This window comes from Strigops habroptila, chromosome Z (genome assembly GCF_004027225.2).
Source record: "Strigops habroptila isolate Jane chromosome Z, bStrHab1.2.pri, whole genome shotgun sequence".
Lineage (NCBI taxonomy): Eukaryota > Metazoa > Chordata > Aves > Psittaciformes > Psittacidae > Strigops > Strigops habroptila.
In genome coordinates, this window is record NC_044302.2 from 38,501,042 (window position 1) to 38,522,922 (window position 21,881).

The following is a 21,881-nucleotide window of genomic DNA, read 5'->3' on the forward strand; positions in this document are numbered from 1 at the left end:
CTGGATAAGCATACTTCAAAAAGCATTACTTCAAATTGCATGCAATGACTAAGTATCAAACAAGCTTTACAGATGCAGAATTAACAAATAGCAGGGAAAGAGAAAGATGTCACTTCTAACACTTTTTGATTATCTACAGTCTTCAAATTAGTTTCGTGTGTATTATTTTTAATGACAACCCTTCTCTTTTCTCTGTACTGTTATTCAGACCTGAGAATCCCATGTTTAGCTCAGTTTTCTTAAAAAAAACAGGGAAAAGATACAGACCAAGACAAAAAGATTCCCTGTGAAGACAGTTATAGTCAAAGACTATGATCTCAGCTGTAATACTTACGAAGTACTTCTGCAAAGCTGAAAAAAACGCATTAAAACCATGTGTCTGTTAAGGGATCAACTTTACAACAAGCAAGTTATCTGAAGGCTCTACAATAATAAACATAGTATCACTATAGGCAGCATGCCCTAATCTGACCACTGAAAGCATGGATAATTCCAAGACCTATCCAGGGACTCAAGCGGAAATCCAGACATCTTTAGTTATTTCTTATGGTCATTAGAGTTATGCTTTTGACAAAACGTGTGCTTTGTTTGAAGCATAACTTCACCGCTCTAACAACTTTATTCCTCCTTTAAGTTTTTAAGATTCGACCCTGAGATACATGCTCAAACCATATTCCTGTTTGCAGAAGTACATAAAACAAAGTGCTTGTGTACATCTTTGTAGGAAGGATGCCCACTTTAAGTTACTTGCTACTGTAGTAATGTAAATGCAAAAATAAATTTAAATCAGAATCTGTAATACCAATTTTAACTCCTGCTTTCATAAACTCACATTTAAAACACCTTACACCACAAATAACAAGTACATATTTGAAATATCTACCATATATGCAAATAAAGCAGACATTAGAAAAAAGAAAGGCTGCACTTGTCCTGGTAGCTGATGCAGGACAGTACACTACACTATTATTTTCCTCCTATTTCTTTTACTTGTTTGTCCTATTTTATTTCAGTGCTATCATACTTAAAGTCTTAACTACTTTAATACTGTATTTAGAATGAAATAGATTATTTCACTCTATCTGCTGCAACCAAATGAGTTAATATGATATTGATCTGAAATAGATAATCAACTCTGTACACTGTGACCAAGATAACAGACAAGAAAAAAATTAACTTCATTAGTTTACAGTTGCCTTCAGTAGTAAATATGACATTAATTATACTGGTTGATTTAGTCCATGGAGTGGTTTAAAAGAAAAATTATCATTCAAAGCCAGTTTAGAAAAGTTTAGAGAAAGCTGAAGACAGTTTCAGCTTGACTTGTGACCCACAGTGGCACGTAACACTGTAAAGGTCAAAATATATCCATCTTGTTTAGGAATAACAAGAGTACCTCTTATTGAGACTGTGTTAAATACAGTATCCTCAGTCAAAGCTCCAGCAATGTTATCTTTCATTCCTCTACAAGTATTAATAAGCTAAACTTGGTTACATTCTGACTCAGACTTCATAAGGCCCCCAGAAAACACTATACTAAAAACATGTTACATTTTATGCAAGCACTATATTAGAAACATTGTCTGAAGGACAATGAGTTCTACCAGAGGCAGATCAACAGAAATACAACAGCTACATAGCCCACCACCCTACTTTCTACCCCATCTCTCTTTAAACCTTGAAGGAGTGCATTAACTCAAGACTTCCAGGAATACCAAAACAAATTCTTGGCATTAAGTGTCAAATTACATTTGCTAACACATCCAGAATCCCAGATCTTGAAAACCCCAGCTAATCATACTATCATATGGAAATTGAAGCCCTCCAAACTAAATATATACTCTTCCAAAAGCACAAACCCATCATGTAGTCTCTATTTTAGTAAATGATAAAATTTCCAGCTTTGCTGCCCAAATTCTTAAACATTCCACAGGTCCTTCTCAGTCTGTCTCTTCTTTGCCATTTGATTTTCAGTTGCCTGAAAATCGGCGGGGAACTAAGTGCCTGAATTACCTATCTCCCAGATTCTCCCTACAGATGGATTCTCAGAACCCCTGTGTAACAGCAGCTCACTTTTCAGCCTCACTATACTGCTGATGATGGAAAGGAAACCAAGAAATCCACGTGCTTGCTGCTGTTAAAAACACTGCAGCACCTCCTACATGAGATCTCCAAAACCACAGTTCTATAAGCGAGACCTACAGGAGGAAGATGTGTTTCACATACACCTAGCCCCAACCATACCTAAACAAATTGCTTCAGGAAAGCCAAGAGAGGTAGCAAAATACAATAACCATGAAATAATTTCCAGTATCTTGAAAAAGATTGAATTTAGAATAGCGTAGCACACATTTATGGAAGATTTTTAGTCCCGGAAATTCTACCGCTACAGAGATTCTTAATAAGTGATAGAACTTGTTCTGGCTAAGGTCAAGCCACAGAAGATCTGCAAGGCAAACTTCATCTTATCTGAAGCCTAAAAACCGTTTGAAGAGTTCTATGGTGCGTTCATGTAGACATTTTCACGCCTGGACTGCATATACTGGTCTCAAATAATGTGAATTGAAATAAAGAAACAAGAATCTTACCTAACCGTAGTTCTCCAAAATTCCCACATCCAATTTTTTTACCAACTCTGAAGTTTGGGCCAACCATTAACACTCCAGAATTTGAAGAACCAGTTCCACGTGGATTGTGGCCTGACCTCCCACTAGGCCGTGCCATTCTTTCATCTGGCTTGTCCTTGTCTTTCTTTTTATTATCCATGTCAAGTTTACGGTACTCCACCTTGATTTCCTCTTCCTTTTAAAAATCAGTATAAGCAAACTCCAGTTGGACAACGTGAGGATGAAAACATCACCAGTGAAGTGCCCAGCTGATTAGTGTCAGTAAGCAGTCAACAGCAGTGTGTTCATCCCATTCGCAAAACCTCAATAGTATCTGTAGTAAAAACGTATCTCCAGGATGCACACCACCAGCAATATTTATTAGTTTTTACAGGAATTCTGTTAAAGAAAAGCAAAGTTATTCAGTACAGTAAGATTCTTGTACAAATTACACCTCCCTTCAACTAATCATACAATTAAGCTGTAACGCATTATATTTGCTTTACAGATCCTTCATGAAAAACACTACTGTAAGGCTAAAGTCTCTGATTCTAACCTCTATCTCTCTAGCAAGGGATACTAGTGTAACTGAAGAGAGCTAAAAATTCTCAAGGCTTACTGCAACAATTAAAAAAAAAAATCCACAAACAAACAAAAACCCTATGATAAAATACAAACCCTACAAAACTACTTCCTGAGTAAACACACTTAAAATTGACATTTAGACACTCATTACATCTTACGCCAGCTCTGCAAAAGAAAGCATTTTATGTCTTGGTTCCCCACTTCCTCCAAGCAGTATCTGTTGATCTAAGGAAATCCTCAAGCTGCACAGTTATTGAAGTTATAGAAAGATATTCAAACTTCAAACAATTCCACTATCTTTTCTGAAATATAATTTTCGAGATGCACAATTTATGAACTCATGACAAGGACATTTCAGTTCTTTCAGTAACTCCTACAGTCTGAAAATAAAATATATTTACTTATTCTCCCTTGTACCATTTAATTATGTCATAAATTTGCTTCCCCTCTTCCCTTTTCCATGATTTGGCATCATTGCCTGACACTCATTCCAATACAGATTTCAGCAAAAGCATAGTATCAGCTTACTACTGCAACAAAGAATGCCAAGAAATCCCAAGAAAGTTTTTATTTTCGTCTTGTCCATAACAATAGCAGATATTGTTTTCTATTTGTCAACAGTAGTTTAAAACTCCAAAATTAAGACGATAGTTGGCTACTAGATAGGTAAAATTTCAGGGTAAGTTAAATATCTGTTCATAATTATTTTGCTACATTTGCTTCAATGTCAGGAATACACTGCAGTAAAAAAAAAAAAAAATCCTCTAAAAATGATGTAATTTGTGTGTGCAGCCTATGTTAGTCATCAGCATATTTTAAACACTTTGATTTGAAGACCCTTTCATTTCTTAAACCCATTTCTCATAAAGTCATTACTCCCATCATAGCTTATTACATTTTAAAAAAATCAAAGAGCTGGTAAAGATAACAAAGAATATGAACAACCACAAAAATAACGGCATCTTCTGAATCATGGATATTTACAGCAGGGTTATAACTAGGCAATATTTTAAAACCACTAAATCAACAGCTGACCAGCCTATCACCTGCACAATGAAGACTTGGTCTGAGAACAATCGAGAAACATAAATGCAGGTTCCAGTCCAAGCAGACTTGCTTAATCCAAAGGGAAAGGATTTCAGCAGTGAGTAATGAATGGAGTGGTCTGGTATGGTATAGACAGAGGCATTTAAGATAAAAACACAAGCGTGTTTGGCTACAACATAATCTTGACAGTTCAAGCACCACCACTAGATACCCTAAAATCCCTTTTCAAACCACTGACCTTAGAGGAATATACTCAGTGGGAAGCAATAGGCAAATTTTCTTCATTCACACTATGCTACAAAATCTAGGGAAGAAATAGGAAAACTAGAAATGAAGTGTGTTAAGGTAGGACTTCAAGAGCACCATTAGAAAGAAGGCGAGTACATTTGATGCATCAGAATGCATAAATACCAGAGAAAAGAGACTTATGTTCTGTATCTTACAGGCTCCCCAGTGAGAAATAACAAGGTAAACAACCCTAGAATTTGTAGTGCCAATACACAGGCTTCACAGCAAATAGAAGCAATGCACCTAAGCACAGCATATTACTGTCATCACCGAAGAGTAAAAAAAGCATAGATAGTTACTAACACTATGCTTTGGTAACCTCAGGAGCAGTAAAAGGCCAAACTGTCACTACTTTCCACATACCAAAATCTTCATAATACCAAACACTGAAAGACACACTGGAACAGCGAAAGGTTAGAAAGGCTCTAACAGTTCATACCAATGGGTTCCACAACAGAGCACAAGGACTACAGAGGGGACTGGGTGTGCAGGCAAGCCTGAAGAAATACAAATCTGATTTCAGAGCTAATAGGATTCTTAGCTTCTAAGTTTTCCATAGCTTACCTGTAAACACATATACAATATCACACATTCAAATGAGTTTAAAACTGTATTCTTCTCACACATCATAATTTCATCACAGAAGTTCAACACAGTCCTCATTTTCTCATTTATTTCAGATTTCCCTTTTTGGTCTTTGTATTTAACTATCACCTGAGCACAGCATGTAGCTCACTGAGCAGAAAACTTAGCTGTAACAGGCTGGGTTCTGAGGGTGCTGAGAAGTAAGTCATCAGGAGCATGGACTAGCAAACATGAGGACAAAGGACACGAGAAACCCAGCAGCAGCACTAAGACAGTAGCGATCTCTTAAAGCAGTTGTAAACCAAGGAAAGTCTATCATCACCGGAAAAGCTTTCAATCTCATGCTGTTTCAGCTTATGCAGCAAAATGGTATCAGAGAAGCCAAGCTGGAAACTCAAGGACAGATTATTTAGTATTTATGCAAAGCATTATTAGCTGCTCTGTGTGCATGCTTGTCCAAAAGAATCCTAGCAGTCAAGAAGACACTGATGCTTTGCCAGTAAGACATTAATTTGCACAATACAAGTTTTTTTACCTATCTATAATCATAGAAAGATCTTAAATTTGGAAAGCCCAAACCATAACCAAGCTCACCCCTTAACAGTATGAAGTTGCCAGAGATGAAGACTTGCAATACATTTAAAATCTTCATTTTAAAAATATCCTACCTGCACACCCAAATACCTTTTTTCCACAATACAACAAACAATTGATAAGTTAATGTACTAATTGAAACAGCCAATTTGGAACAGAATCCTAAGAAATTATTGCCAGTATTTTTTAATTCCAGTCTTTATGCTGAAACTGAAGTTACAGCAGAGAAGTTTTAGTTTCAAAAACTGAGCTCAATTATGAGAAATCCCTTTTTGCACTTCCCCCCCTTTTGTTTAATATATATCTTTAGTGAGGTGCCCACCCAGACACTCTCTCACTCCCCCTTCTCACTGGAGAGCCAGTAAAGTACTCCCCCTCCTCAAAAAGAGAGGAAAATAAGATGAAAGAGCTCATGGTTAAGATCAAGACAGAAAGATTATTCACCAATTACAGTCACAGACAAAACAGATTAGACTTGGGTAAGATTTATTGCAATTAAAGTAGGGTAAGAGAGTGAGAAACAAAGATAAAGGTTTGAAAGCACCTTTCCCCCATACCTCTTCTTCCCTGGCTTGACTTCAGTCCTTCATTTCCCACTCCTCTATTCCCATTCCCTTCTTCAAGTAGCAGAGGGGACAGGGAATAGGAGGTTGTGGTCAGTCCATAACCACGCCTCTCTGCTGCTCCTTCCTCCTCATGCTGTTCCCCTGCATCAGCTTGGGGTGCCTCCACAGGAGACAGTCCTTCAAGAACTGCTCCAGCATGGGTCCTCAACATGGAGCATAAGTCCTGCCAGAAAACCTGCTCCAGTGGGGGCTCTTCTCCATGAGCCATAGCTCCTGCTAGGAGCCTTCTCTGGCATGGACTCTCCATGGGCTGCAGCTTCCTTCAGGATATATCCACCTGCTCTGGTGTGGGGTCCTCCATGGGCTGCAGTGTGCATATGTGCTCCATCGGGGAACTCCATGGGCTGCAAGGACACAGCCTGCCTCACCATGGTCTGCACCACAGGCTGCAGGGGAACCTCTGCTCTGGCACCTGGAGCACCTCTTCCTCTCCTTCTGCACTGGCCTCGGTGTCTGCAGAGCTGTTTCTCCAACAGCTGCTGTGCAGCCTTTTTTACCCTTTCTTAAATACATTTTTCTGCAGATGCCACCATCTTCACTGCTGGGCTCAGCTGTTCCATGCAGCACGTCCAGCACAGGACAGCCCTGGCCTCTCCTCACAGATGCCACTGCAGCCCCCTTACCAGCACCTGGGTGCAGACACCCAATGCATTTACAAAAGCAACACTCATGTCTTTCAAATTTGTAAAGTTTCAAAACCTGTGAGTAACTGCTTTTTGAAAGCAGGAAGTGCTTCCAGAAGAAATAGTCCACCACGCACTTTTCAATTTAAGTATCCACTGCTTCCAGAACTTTTGTCTCTGCACTCAGACGCATCACAAGCTGCTTGCCAGCTGTCACTTTAAAAACTGAGAATGCAGTAATAGGAAAGATAAGTTACAATGCATTCAAGGGATAAACATAAGCTTGAGCATTAGCTTCAGTATTTACCAACTAGATCAGTTTTGTAAATGGTACTGTCATTTTGAGAGCAAATCACAAAGCAGAAAAAACACCCTAATAAAAGCCAATAAAATACTTTAGAGTAAGTAGTAAATAAACTGATTACTGAATTCCTTCCTAAAAAAAAAAAATCTCAAAATGTTTAAGTAACACTTTATTGAGTGCTTCACTTAAATTTAAGACAACACTGCATGAAACCAAATACGTTAAAAACGTACATATCAGTTTCCAAAAATGCATCTATTATACGGACAAATCTGTTATATGGTAACAGATGCCCTTCCCACTTTTGCTGTTGAACCAACGGATATACCAGTTACACTACAGGTATGCTTTCTTATATGGACTGAATTTAGCACCTTTTATCACATTCCTGCTAAACAAACACTGTAAGCCCAGTGTATTTTTCATACAGTGTATGTCAGAAGACACACAAGGATTGCTGTCACAAGTTTCTCCAAGACGTAAATGTTCTCTTACAATACTTCCTAACAAAATAACCTGCAGCTGATTTGAAATAAGGAGAGTGCTACTGCAACAGACGGTCAAAGATACTCTCTAAGACGCAATTTGGAGTTTTAGAAAGCAGGCATTTTTTATCGCGGCGCTGGGCACACACGCGAATCACTTTGCAAAGGTGAGCATGCCTGGAGTCTACAAGCGGCATCTATATATCCAATGAACTTCTGCATATTTACAACCTTTCCGGGAAATGCTTTATATATTCACTAGATTTCCTGGAACTAATTTTAATGTGCATGTGCATTTTAACTACACATGCACTTTCTTGCTGAGTGGTGGTCTCGACGGGTCTCTGGTGGCTGCTGATAGTCTTCCTCACTGTGTCCGCTGATTGACCTCTGTGCTTGTGCATGTGCAAAAGACTCTTGTGAATTACTTAACAACTGTGTCTGCATTTTAGGTCAGTTTGTTCCGATTTGTTCCTTATCTTGAAGAACCAGCCCCATCTGTCTTAGTCATTCCTTTCTTATCTTCACAGCCCGTTGACTACAGAGGGGTGAACTGGCCCCATCTGTCTTGGTTACTCCTCCCTTATCTTCAAAGGCTACCCTTGTTTTACACACACCCCAAGGCTGCACCAGCCCATCTTGCTCTCAATAGAGTGGTCCCAATTTACAACCCAATATCTTGCTCTCATCAACAGAGCAGTCCCAATTTACAACCTTACAATTAACAGAGCAGTTTTAATTTACAACTTAGCATTTTAGCTTACAAGAGCACATAAGATTGTCTTTGTATTCCTGTACAGTTCCTGTACAACATTTTATGAAGTATTTACCTTAGAAATACCAAAGGCATTCATGGTTTTATTTATTTACACTACACTTACCTATGACAGAGTTATACTGTTGATGGCAGTATCTTTTCTTCACCATAATGCTCACATTCTAGAAGAAAAGCAGAATATAATCTTATCCACAAGAATATAGTAATACCATCCCAAAACAAATTCCCAGTTTGCAATGAAGAAGTACATGAGGACAACTGCATTTGTTGGGTCCGCATAGAATTAACTATTTCTGCCAGCACTGGCTTTACCACATTTGATGTAAGAAGTCAAAGGCAAAACTTACCAGCTTGGATTCACCAACACATTGGTGTGACTGAACCGCTAACTCTGGAACTACAGTAGTTACTCCCAGCTCAGCAGGATTTGCTCAGTTTTCTGCTCTATTAAATGAACATGCTATAATTAACCAACAAGCATTATCACTTTCAAACTTTTGTACACTTGACCTCACAACTTCAGTAATGTTTGTTCTCCATTGCAATAGGTGATTAAACACTTCTTCAACAAAGCCAAGGCAAGGACTAAAGGGACCATTCCCTTAAGACTGTCTAAATGTTTGATAAGAAATTTAGTGATATTTGAAGACAGACAGACAACTACTTCCTTGAAGGGACATTTTTACTTTACAGAATAGGTTTTACACATTGATGATTTGCACACAAAGCTTGCCTTCTTAATAGATGAGGAGATTCCAACTTGGAAAACCCAGCCTGTTTGAAATGTTTGGTTTGCACTCTCTCTGCTGCATAAAATTCTACACATGATGAATGAGTTTTAATGGAACTATACAGGTGTGTAACCAAAAACAATCTTTCAATTCAACACAATACTCAAACTATTTTTTATGCAAATTCATGTTGTGCACTTGTATAATTCTGAAGAACTCAGAACAGTGAAAACTCTGTAAGAACACATACAGAACTAAACATACAGAAATTAAAATTAAGCAAATATCTCTCTTCCAAATGAATTCACTGTAGGAAAACTTCAGTATTTTTTTCCTCTAACAAATAGATTATGATCTCTGAATGATTTATACTTACAGAATATTTGCTTAAACATCTAAAGAAAACTGCTTGAAGGCACTAAGAAAAACAATGTAACATCATATACATGGCAAATAAATGGGTGAGAAAAACTTATTCAGGTTCTATTCTGTCTTCTGTCCTATTGTACACTCCATATACTCAACAGCTTCGCTGCTATTGCTCCGAGTTCACACATCACCCAAAAGAACATATCATATATTTAGGAAACATATGCTGCTACAGAAAATCCATGAAGCAAACCAATCCTTACCTAAACTGACACTGGAGAAATTTTCCTTTAAATCTTCTTAATCTTTTCCTCCTTGATTCAGTATTCAAAACCTAACAGAGCAGTGCAACACCAGCTATAAGAAAACATGGTAATTACAAAAAGCCCCAAAAGTTCAATCAAATTTTCTAATCATATTTGTATTAAAGTTCTCCTTTTTCAAGCACCCTGGTAACAACTGCCAGTTCTTTAGGTTGCACCATTACCAAAGATCATACTCATTCAGCCACGCAAACACAATCTTTCACATCTACTGGTGAAAAAAAAAAAAATCTAAGCCCAGCTGCGCTGGCAATTTTAAAGCACTGTTTACTTTTCTCATCACCCAAGTATCTCATAGTTCTTGCACAGCCACACTCATGTAAGAACATTCCCTTCAAAGTTTCCTTTACAGTCAAAGTCAGATTATTGCCAGAAAACAGCAGGCTGCTAAAATTCAAATTCCAATATTGGCACACAGGAAGAAGCACCACCTAGGTAACATTTTAGACATCTTTAGAAAACAAAGATATCTATGTATACATCTCTCTGGCTCTCAGCTGAAAATGTCCCAGTTAACACTACCAGATTATATGCCACATAAGAACCCTACTCTGCAGTGATAAAGACTTTCTAGAACCCAGTATAAGAAAGGATAAAATACTAACTCATTTAAGCACCTTATTAATACATCTCTGAAAAGGCTGCACCTGCAGCAACAGCACCCCTGTAATTATGTGCACGCTTACATATTCTGACATTCACATTCAAATGTGCAAGTCACCTTTAAAATAAAAACTTAGTAGCTACTTCATTCCTCTTTCATGTTCCAGATTTACTTTTAAATAAACCTATTAGGACAACATTGAAGGTGCTAAATAAAATATTCCACTGTCCAGACGTAATAAAGTAAAATGAAACATGCAATCATAACTGCTCCCTTAAGTATCAGACATTAACTACAAGATCCCATATCACTGCTAGTATCAGTATACTAACATTTTTCTCTAGTTTTAGAAAAAGCATACAGTAGCACAAGAAAAGGGAGGAAAAGAAAAGATTCATGAAACAAAAGCAAAGACGGTAAAGAAACACCTCTGGTTTAAGCACAAGGCATTCAAAAAACCACCCAGGCTCCTACCACTTTCATACATCATCAGGATTTTCTCACCCCTCAAGTCTTCTGTAATATTAACATTCTAGATTAACAGAACAGTTTTGCAAAGCAAAAGAACAACAGAATTTATGAATTTGGGCATGCAAATGAGATTATCAGCATTCCTGAAAATTATCAATTTTTTAAAAAATCTATTTGTTCACTTTTACAGATTTGAAAAATTCTCCCCATACAACATTAAGTTTCATGCATTGAATGCAAGTCTGCATACACACAGCCTCAGTCCACACACACACATAAATGAGCATCACTCAAAGCAGCAGCCTAATTGGAAAGGTAAGTCCAAACGATTTATTCATGAATGAAAATTTACACAAGCAAGCCTTCTAATAAGTCAGGTTTTCCTGTCAAGTTGTATATATACTAAAAAAATCCAAGATTACATTTCTCTCTTACAGTATCAACTGCCATAAATTATTTTCAATGTCCATAATTAGTTCAAGATTTTAGAATGAGCTTTTAAATTTGGACATATATAGCTATTTCCCTAGAGAAAGTTCATCAGCAAACAACATATGACCACGTATAATTCTTCTTTACTACACAAAATCTAACAGAAAACCTTTATTAACACATTTAAAAAACTCTCCCTTAATATAAAAACTAACCAAAATACACCTTATCTTTATTGAAATGTGTTTAAAAAGTCCATTCTAGCCAAGCTACTGTAATTTTCCCTTGTACCAAGTTTAAAGTCACATGAAGAAATTCGAGGGCTATCAATATCCAAACTTTAGCATCTGATCTGTACATTTAATTTTGTCACTCAAAAGACTACTACCTAACCAACAGTAACGCAGCCTTCTCCATAACCCAACTGCCAGTTCTGTGAAAATACTGTCACATCATAAGACACGTACAGCACTCAGATCACCCCACCTCAATACAATTTTTCCCCAAGTGACAGACTAGAGTAACTACTTAACAACTAAGATCCTGGAGCAATCTCTTCATCTCTGTAAACTTAAATATCAACAACTAAAGACTGCTATTTTCTGTTCAATATATAAACAGTCATATTTTCTCACTGACCTAGAAGAAAAGTTTGGCCCTAATGCACAAAGCACATTTCATTATAGGCTTTCAACATAAAATCCCGCCAACTTCAATTTAGGACTACATGCAAGCAAATGCACTTGGTTAAAATTATTGTGCAGGCACCCTTCCCACAGGATCACATAATCATCACTTCAGAGTAACAGCTGAATGTCAGTTTTCAGAAAGGCATGGTATAACACAAGGAATAACTTTTTACAAATCTAATAATGACAGCATTAAAGCTTAATTACTGTAGAGCAGAGAAAGGAGGTAACTGATGACTAAGCAGCATTCCAGTAATTTTTTTCACTTCTCCAACACCACCCCCCACACTGAAACAGGCTATGCTGTACACAGCTGACAGAAAGCTAATGCTGAGCTAGCTAATGCTACATAATGGATGCTTCAATTTTCTACATAAAGCATTGTACCATCAGCACTCAACTGTTATAGCAGAACAACTGAAAGGTATAGATCAGCTTAAAGCTAAGCCAAAGAAACTGTGAAGTTGAACACATCTGAAAGTTAGAAAACAAAGCAAGGACAGCATGACATTCCATCTAACACCATAGCTATGTCTGAAGACAAAATTAAGCACAATAGTGAAGCATTCCAGTGCTATATGTCAGAAAAACAACCAGGAAAAAAAAAATAAAAAAATCTAAAACTGCAAAAGACACTAATTCTGTTTTCAGGTTAGAATTTAGACAGGATAAAGTACATTGTGTGCTCCAGCATTCCACAATGATTGTAAACAGCAGTTTTCAAAATGAAAAGTATATTTAATTCACTGAGACCAATTCTTTCTCACCTTTATCTTTAAATACACGGTCACATCCTACTGTAAGAATTTAGAGAGGTGACAAATTCAAGTTAAATGATTTTAACTCTGGAATTTTTCAACTAGCAACTTCAATCACACCAGACATTAACTACTGTGCTACACTCCTGAAAAACAAGCCTAGAAAACAAGATATCACATACTCATGCCTGACAGATCATGATTTGATCCCATGAAAGTGCCATCTATTACCAGCAGCACTGAATATTATTCCTTTTTATGAGGCCAGACCTCCAGAGGCACATACTGAAATTTCACAGGCTTTGACAGCACAGAACTACAGAAAATATGCTTTAGCACCTCTGCCTTTCCTCATTCTGAACTTACCAAAATCTACTTGCCCTCTCAACTGCTCCTGAATCACTTCCTATGAAACTCGGGGTGGGGGGAGGGAGAATAAAAAAAAATTAAAAAGAAAAAAAAGTCTAGCAAAGCTTTATACAAAACCGAACAATACTGAACATGAAAACATCTGGTGTAAATGAAAAGTTCCAAGAACAAAACAACCTGTATGCTACTGATACCAGTTTTGCCAGAGTCTGATGGAAATTAGACTTTACACCAAGTTTAATTCAAAACAAAATTTCCATGCACTAAAATGAGAAAATGTGTCTTGATGAGGGCACTCTGTAGTTAAACTCTTCATTTACTACTTAGGGAGACTGAAATTGAAAAGTAAGCAAATCATTCCTCAAAAGCAACGTTAGCACAGCTTAGCTCTCTAGAGATTAGTGTTCAACACCCACACAGCCTCACTGCAGTAACTTCAGCCTGCTGGATATCTTCCACGTTTCCACAGAATTCCCAGGCCTCCCACTGTTACCTCTTGACCTTTCTTTTTTGCAAAACCCCTAGTTTCTTCCCACAATAAAACTTACCTTCACTTCTCTCTCAGCAAAGAAGAGAGATGTACTATTGCTTGCCCAGTATCACAAGTTGGAAGCTGAACAGCTCTCAGGCTATTAGTAAACCCCCAGAGCAGATAACATCCATCCTTCACTGTTGGTAGTTGACAAGTATCTACTCTAACTAAATTGGGTTTTATGAAGCTTATAGGTACATATCTTCAGAGGCATAAAATCTAAGCTTGGTTAAAACTTCCACATTTGCATAAGCAGAGAGAACTGCAGGTAAAAATAAAAAACTTATTTCCCTCAAAGATACTTTTTTTTTCCCCAGAAAAAATTCCACGTACAATGAACAGATTTTACACAGAGCTCAAAGTCAGAAAATTAAAAGCAAACATTAAAAGAGCATTTCTGGAATGCAAAGACAGTTACTTCTCAGTCCTTCGGCCATTCTGTCTTCCTGCTAGTAAAATACTTCTCCTCCTGTTTACTGTTACCTGTAGATTCTAGTTTCATCACTTGTTATCTCTCCAGATTTAGACATGCCTCAGCCTACTGGCAGCAAATGTCAAACACAAGTAAAAATTTTCATAACCTGGTACGCTGAGCAACCCGCTCCTGGAATACTTTCAGAAATTAAGGAGTAGCAATTGTTTGAGGCAATCTTCCACAGAAAGAGAAGAACACTTTACACCGAACTTTGTTTTCAAAAGCCAGTGTTAGCAACGCACAAGTAAGATAATACCAATGGTTGAGTTTAGAGTGAAAAATATCTCCCATACCCTTAAAGCAACCCTGTCCCTGACTGAAACCTCTATAATATTATTTCATCTTCCCAAGATTACTCCAGAATTTAAGATATTTGTATTTAAATGGACACTATTTAAAGTTACATCAACCATAATATGTGAAATTAATTATGTACTTAATTTTAAGCTAGTGGAACTCCTCTAAAGCAACACTGATTACCCTTATAAAATTGTTTTGTATCATTACATTAAAAAAAAAAAAAAAAAAACAAAGCACAAAATCCCTGTTGAAACATGAAAAGTCTTTCATATCTTTACATTTAGAAACGTGAGCTGCTTCATTTAAGTCCAAATATAACAACCTAAACCGGAAAATGTTTAGTGCCTTAAATACAGAAAGGTACTCCAGATCTTCCTATCTATAACAATACAATTTTTAAATTGTAAAAATCGTAAAAAGCACTTTCTTCTAGGCTGCAAGGGTACATCCTACCCTGGAATAAATCACAAGTTCCAGCATCACAAAGGTGCCTTGCCAATAATTCCATACTTCTGAAGCACAACAGTATTTTTCTACAAAAATACAGTCCTTGCAGCCCTCCAAACATAATGAATGAACATTTACTAGGCAATTAGCACCTCAAACCCAAAGATAAACTGAACCAAAAGAACAGTTTTAAATCTACAACACAATCTAAGTCTGAAATTTCATTTTGAAAAATCAAAGAATGTTTAGGGTTGGAAAGGACCTTAAAAGATCAGCTAGTTCCAACCCTCCTGCAATGAGACAATATAATGGAGTCAGCATGATGGCTCTCTGCTGCTGCATCTGGCCACAGGTACCTGCTGCTCTACTTTAGACCAGCCTCAGTGCTCAAAAACCTCTATAAATTAGACTCACTAACCCGGTAGAACATTCACACACCCAACAGTAACTTGCTTCTGAACAGAAGCTGAATCAACTCAGTGGAGGATACACGAGACAGATGCAGAGCAAGAATGGAGGCATAAAACTGCACAGCCAGGAATAAGGTAGGGGAAGAAATACCTGCTAGTAGCGAGGACAACCTTCCCAGCAGCCTGAGATGTCATTTCTATGACTGCTGTTTCACCGTAGGTTTAGTGTATCTCTGAAAAGACAGCACACTTGTTCACTCCATGGCCTAATTGCCACCAACATCACCATTAACTATGCTTCTGTTTGAAACTGATCCATTTACTTTCTCTTATTGTACATGGTTTACTGAATGAAGAACATGGTTTACTGAATGAAGAGCATGGTACCTCAATAATTACTCAATGAATAAACACAGAGACTACAAAAGTGTGACAAACCACATACTTTAAACTGGAACCTAGGCCCTGCTTGTCACAAAACATCTCTGTATTTTCATACTACTGAAAAGGACATTAACCTCCACTGTTCTAGTCCACATCCTGTCTTAATCAAAAATAATTTAGTGTGTGGTTGAAGAAGAGTATAAATTCCCACACAGGCAATTACATCCATGTAATCTGGAAAAAAAAAAAAAAAAATCCTTTCTAATACAATTACATTAAATTACTAACAGACTTTAGTTAAGTAGAACAGTTATTTATAATGTCTTGGTATGTTAAAAGTTAAATAGGTCAGTAAGTTTACATGGAAGATCATAAAGCATAGGAAAGCACTGTTGTAACTACATTAGTGATGTTTTACATGAAATGATATTAAGTAATAAACCTACCTAACATATGCAAATCTTATTTGTGTGTCTGTTATGGACTTCTATGACCTACAGTTATCCGAGTAAATGCTTTTTGCAAAGACAGTTCTGATAGATCAATATGTCTTCTCCCATTCCTAGCTCCACTGCACAAGGCAGCAATAGGAGACTAGACAGACAAATAGCAAAAAAAACCCCAAAACTCTCATCTTTCCATACTTATAGGGTACACTAATTTTGAACCAAATACCCCTCTCTGAACAGCCAAAAAACCCAAAATGGATATTATCTATCTTGTATTAAAAAGGTTTCCTAAAATGTATGCTGAGCTTTTTTATTCATGTATATAAAAACACCAGCTAAAGGAATAAACAAGGGAGGCAAGAGTGGATATGGGGTAAATGTGAAATGGGAACCACATACCATGAAATGTGTTCAAATGTGTTGCTTTGAGTAACAGATAAAGGATAATGCAGTTCAACAAATACATTAGGAGAATGCACTAATAAACACAGATCTGTAATATTCTGAAAGTGTTGCATACATAATATTTACAAATATTATCTGCACCTCCTCCTAGAAAGAATCCACCTACTCATTCATTTAAGGTAATGAACATATCTACTGAACCCCAGAACTAAATACACAGGTGAGCTAAATCTGATCAAAATAAATTAATCTATATTTTTTAACGAAGCCAAGTACTACTTACAAAGGTTTCAGAATTTCCGTTGAAAGTACTGCTTTTAAAAGCTCTCTAAATAACCAAAGTCCAAACCAATTCTATAGCATAGACTAGTGTGTAATATTTCCTCTTCTACATTCTCCCTGTGCCAAAAAGGAGACATGAAATTATAAGTGGCTTACCTAAGGTCACAAGGAGGGACAGATGTTCCAGTCACTGTCTTATCTGTGATCATCAGCCTAGCTTTTAACTACTTTCTTGCTCGCGTGCTTTCAGTTATATAACTGTTTAGCTTAAATACACACATTTTTCCCCACTGCACTATTTTAGCTGTGGCCTCACAAAACCCTAGAGCCCCAGTGCCAATGTCCAGGAGGCCTCACAGAACTACACTCAGAAAAGGAGCTCAACAGCAGGCGGCTTAATTTCACTGCACTGGTTCTGCAGGCGCACTGAGGAAGCATTAAAACGTCTGCATTACCAAAAAAAAAAAAAAAAAAAAAAAAAAAATCAATTAAGGATTGCCAGAAAGTATATGACAATTAGATAAGTTACTTTTTTTACCTTTTAATAGATCAATTATATAGAAGTCTCAAAACATTTCTGAAAGAACGTTAAAGGTCCAGAAGCAAAGCAAACAACACGTAATTCTTATGCTTTTGCCTACTCTAGGGTACACTAGTTGCTCCTTGGGTATACACCATGCCATTTTAATTGATAAATAACCTCCAGGTATCACATTCAGTTTAAGATCATCTAGCCACAGTCTGCTCATGAAAAGCATTATCTCACTATTTGCCTAAGCACTGTGTCAGCTCTTTTGCTCAAGCAGCTGCGGGTGGGGTACAGAGGACTGACTGAAAACTCTTGCTGTTAGTTTCCAGTTGAATCAGTGAAACTGTAAATCAGCAGCAACCTAAACTCATTTACAACTCCATTCTTCCTGTGGTTTCTGTGTGCCTTTAACTGCATTATTATTTTTCTGTATGCCATTCCAAAGCAATCAGTTAAAAGCAAAAAGAAAAACCTAAGGAACAAGAAGTAGCTATATGTTTTGTTTACAACAGACTGAAAAAACTAATTAGCTGGTACGACTTATTAAAAAAAAAAAAGAAAGAGTTAATGCAGCTATCAGTACCTTGTTCTTCAGATAGTAGATTTTTATGTAATTACAAGATACTGGAGAAAAGGAAACACTGCCACTTCCCTATGATTCATATTTAATATATTGTCATATCGAAGTCATAACTGAACACCAGGAGACTCCCCAAATTTTATTAAAACACAGTTTTAAGACAAAAGTAAAGATGTTACACATACATGTAACTTTGATACTTCTAATCACATAAACAACTTAGTATAAGCACTACTGAAGCATAAACAATCCTATTTTCATAGGGGACATTTCGCAGATGCAACTGAGACACTAAATTTTTATATACTGGATCAGCTTTAAAAACGTACTTAATCTAGTTACAAGACTAGTTTAATCTAGTTACAGGTGAAAAATTACCCCAGGAAGTAAATTCAATCTTTTTAAGCGTACATGAGTGAGCTGGATGAGGAAAAGTTGCTTGCAGGTTCAGTGACACTTAAGAGAACAACTTCAAAAAAAATTAAGACAGGGCCTACAGATCTTCCAAACAGGTTGAATCTTCTAACTAACCTTGAATACCTTTATCTTGATCGCACAGGAAAAAACACTACAGGGTAAGTGATGTATCTGGCATTCTAGATTCTGAAATTCATTTACATTTTATAAGCAAATACATGTATTTGATTCAACAGTACAATACAAGACAAAAAGATTCATTTGATTAGCTGAAAGCCATTCTCGGCTGATGAGCTTGTCTGCTGCTGGCCAAGTAATTCCTCTATTTCAGGCCAGCACAGTAAAATACCTCTTACTTCCACTGTAAATACTGTTTCACTTGTTGAAACTTCTCCATTCAAAAGAAACCAACAAAAGGGCGTTTAGGTCAGCAGAAGGCATCTCCTAAAATACAGTTAACAAAGAAACCTTTATCTCATCTTTTCCCTCTGAAAGGAAAAATCACATTACTCCCATCTTGGATTTTAACATCCCAGCGCTGCTCAGGATGAAATGCGTCTGCCAGGCATTTATTAGTGTTCAGAAAAGGTGAAGTGTACGGGGCAGATAAATTGTTTATCCCCACAAGCAGTCATAATGCAGGTAGCAACACCTGATACACCTAACAGTGTGCCTCACTTTTGATTATGCTTAAGAACATGCAAAATAAAGGATAACTTTGCACAGTGTATATTTGTAACCAAATATGTACTTACAAAAGATCTTATATACAAAATATGTACAAGAAAAAAAATCTCCGATTATATTCCAGCTCCCTTTACAAACAGCACATCACTTTACGACCCCTTAAGGGTTTGCCAGCAAAGTCAACAAGGAAGCCTGAAAATAAGCTTTGTAAAAGTTTCATTGCAAACCACCTGAAACAATACTCTTGAGATTTTAATAAGTCAAGCTTAAAACCAGCACACAGTCAGAGTGCGTTTGTAAATAGCGCTTAGATAAATAAGTACTGGCAGTTTAGTTTGCCTCTAATCTGCTAACCAAGCCAGTACAAATGCACTCCAGCAACCTGCTTCTGCAGAACAGTGAAACGAACTTACTTTGCTCCTACACCACCACGCACTGTTCGGTCGAACTAACTACCGCCAGCAGCGCCGAAATCGGCGTTCAGCCAGGAAACCCAAACCGCCGCGATCAACGCTCCCTCAGGGGAGGGCAGCCGAAGCCTCCCGGCGACAGCTTTTGCCACCCAGGAGAGAAGCCACAAGAACGCGGGGGGCCCTTCCACCGCCCGCACCGAGCCATGTCAACCCGCTCCGCACCCCCAAGGCCACGGCCCGCGCTGAGGCGATGCCCCCGCCCGGCTCATCCGCTGCCCTCCCGCCTAGAGGAGTGGGCGCAGCGAGGAGTCACGCGGGCTCCGGGACAGCGGCCGCCGCTCCCCCCACCCCGCCAGCCCCTTCCGACCGCCACCTGCGCGCCCGCACGCACGGGGCTCTGGCCCCCAGCTACCAGAGCGAGGGCGGAGGGACCCAGTTAAAAGGCCTCAGTCGAAGGGGGTGCTGCGACCGCCGCGAACAACGCCCCTCCGCAAAGGCGGCCGAGGACAGCTACCTACTGGGAGTCGCTGCGGCGGAGCGACGGGAGCCGGCTGCACCATGCGGCGGGGAAGAGGTCCGTCGGGCTCTATGTCCAACCGGCAGAGTGGGCACCGCTCCCTGCCCTGCCGTAAGAGCTCCGACACGGGTCCAACCAGGAAGGGGGCGCTCCGAGCGATGCGCCGAGGCAAGGGGCAACCAAGGCTGCAGCCCGGAGGCTGAAGAGGCGCGTGCGTGGGCGGGGCCTTCCGGAGGGAGACGAGAGAGAGCGTGCGGCCGAGAGCCACCGGCGCCTCCCGTCCTTCGCGAGACAGACTGACAGGGCCCCTGGCCAATCGGAAGGCGAGAAGTGCATGCCTCGCCTCGGGAGGGGGCGGGGCTTGCTGGTGGGCAGAGGAGGTAACCAATGAGGGAGGGGCCAGGCGTGGCGGCGCGGGCGGGAGGGGTGCCTCTTCAGCGCGGAGGGGCGGGCAGCGGTGTCCTCGCGCCCGGCGGGGTGGGAGCTGAAGTGCGCCGCGGGCCCCGGCAGTGGTCTGGGGTGCCGGTTCGACGCTCCCCCCACAACTCTTAGATCCGGTCCAGAAGAGGCGCGCGGTGAGTCCCCCCGCCGCAGCTGCTCGCCTCTCTCTCCTTAAGCCTCGGTGAGCTGCTGCGCTTTGCCGCTCTCCTCAGCAGGGGCAAAGGTAGCTAGTTAGAGTGGGAACGGCGGCTAGAGTCTGCCCTGTGCCCGGGCGCGGCTGAGTCCGTGCAGAGAACAGCCGGAGCGCCTGGAAACACCGGTGTGCTCAGTCCTCTGATGTTCTCTCCACTAGCCCCAAAATGCCAATATTCTTGCACGCCGGACTACTCATGTTTGGTAGATTCTCGGAAATGCTGTTACCCCTCTTGTAGTTCTCTGGTCACGGGAGAGTAACATTTAGGCCACTGAAGATCTAAGGTTGTAAGGGTGTTTCGGTTTTTGCCATTCGAAAACTTAAAAATAGGTTTAAAAGTTTATTAACAGCTTTTTTCTCTTTGTTTTTACAGTGATTATAAATACACAGGAGAGAGGATGCAACAGATAACGTGGAGCTTCTGACAGATTTAAGTATTGCTTGTCCAAATAATTTTTTAAGGAAAGTTTGCATCTTTCCAGAACCTTCTAGAAACCTTTGCAGGAAAAAGAATTAATATAGCCAGAAGAGACTTTACAGAAGTCATTCACTCAGTCTTCTTTCCTACACACATTTCCTAGTCTCAGTTGACATTTAATTACTTTTGCCATAAAGTCTCCGTGGGCAACCTGACCAATGTTACTTCCATTAAAAAAGATTTTCCTTATGTTTAAAGGTGATCTTGTTACTTAGACCTATTGATACTTGTCTTGGGGTAGGGCTCCGCTGGACTCCTCCAGGCTGAGAGCACTGGCAGCGCTGCCCTCAGCTAACCAGCCTCTGGCTGCTCCTGGTGCAGCAGGAGAAGCCCCTGGCCAGGGCCAGGCTGTGACCGGACTCTTGGCCCTGCCGAAGTGCCACCGGGAGCCTGTTGCTCAGGGTCACAGGAGGGAGCCCCGCAGGCTGTGCCCAAGGCATGACCGCCAAAGGCAGGTACATCTCCCACTGGATCAGGTTGCTGAAAGTCCTGTCTAACCTGGCCTTGTATACTGCCAGGGATAGCGCAGCCACAGGTTCCCTGGGCAACCTGTTCCAGTGCCTCACCACCCTTACAGTAAAGAACTTCTTCCTTATATCTAACCTAAGTCTCCCTTTTTTAAATTTTAACCCATTACCTCTTGTCCTACCACTACAGTCCCTAAGGAACAGTCCC

The 21,881-nt window shown here is 39.4% G+C and overlaps 1 protein-coding gene and 1 long non-coding RNA gene across 11 annotated transcripts in view; one reads left to right on the forward strand and one right to left on the reverse strand.

The window, feature by feature from the left end:
• The window catches only part of CSNK1G3 (casein kinase 1 gamma 3), a 74,189-nt gene extending 53,838 nt beyond the window's left edge, over positions 1-20,351 (reverse strand). Inside the window, exons 1-5 of one of the 10 annotated variants that reach the window (XM_030470079.1) lie at positions 20,096-20,351; positions 9,885-9,955; positions 8,869-8,965; positions 8,625-8,682; positions 2,589-3,005 (exon numbers count right to left, since the gene is read on the reverse strand). In XM_030470079.1, coding sequence (XP_030325939.1) covers positions 2,589-2,766 — 178 coding nt within the window. In that variant the 5' untranslated portion in view covers positions 2,767-3,005; positions 8,625-8,682; positions 8,869-8,965; positions 9,885-9,955; positions 20,096-20,351. Of the gene's footprint in view, positions 1-2,588; positions 3,006-8,624; positions 8,683-8,868; positions 8,966-9,884; positions 11,079-20,091 lie in introns of those variants that run through there. The other 9 variants (XM_030470077.1, XM_030470083.1, XM_030470086.1 and 6 more) reach the window with 9 other exon arrangements.
• Positions 20,352-20,491: 140 nt separating this feature from the next.
• Positions 20,492-21,403, forward strand: LOC115600791. The gene is made up of 2 exons (XR_003989155.1): positions 20,492-20,669; positions 21,102-21,403. It is a non-coding gene; the product is annotated as an uncharacterized LOC115600791 (long non-coding RNA).
• Positions 21,404-21,881: the final 478 nt, after the last annotated feature.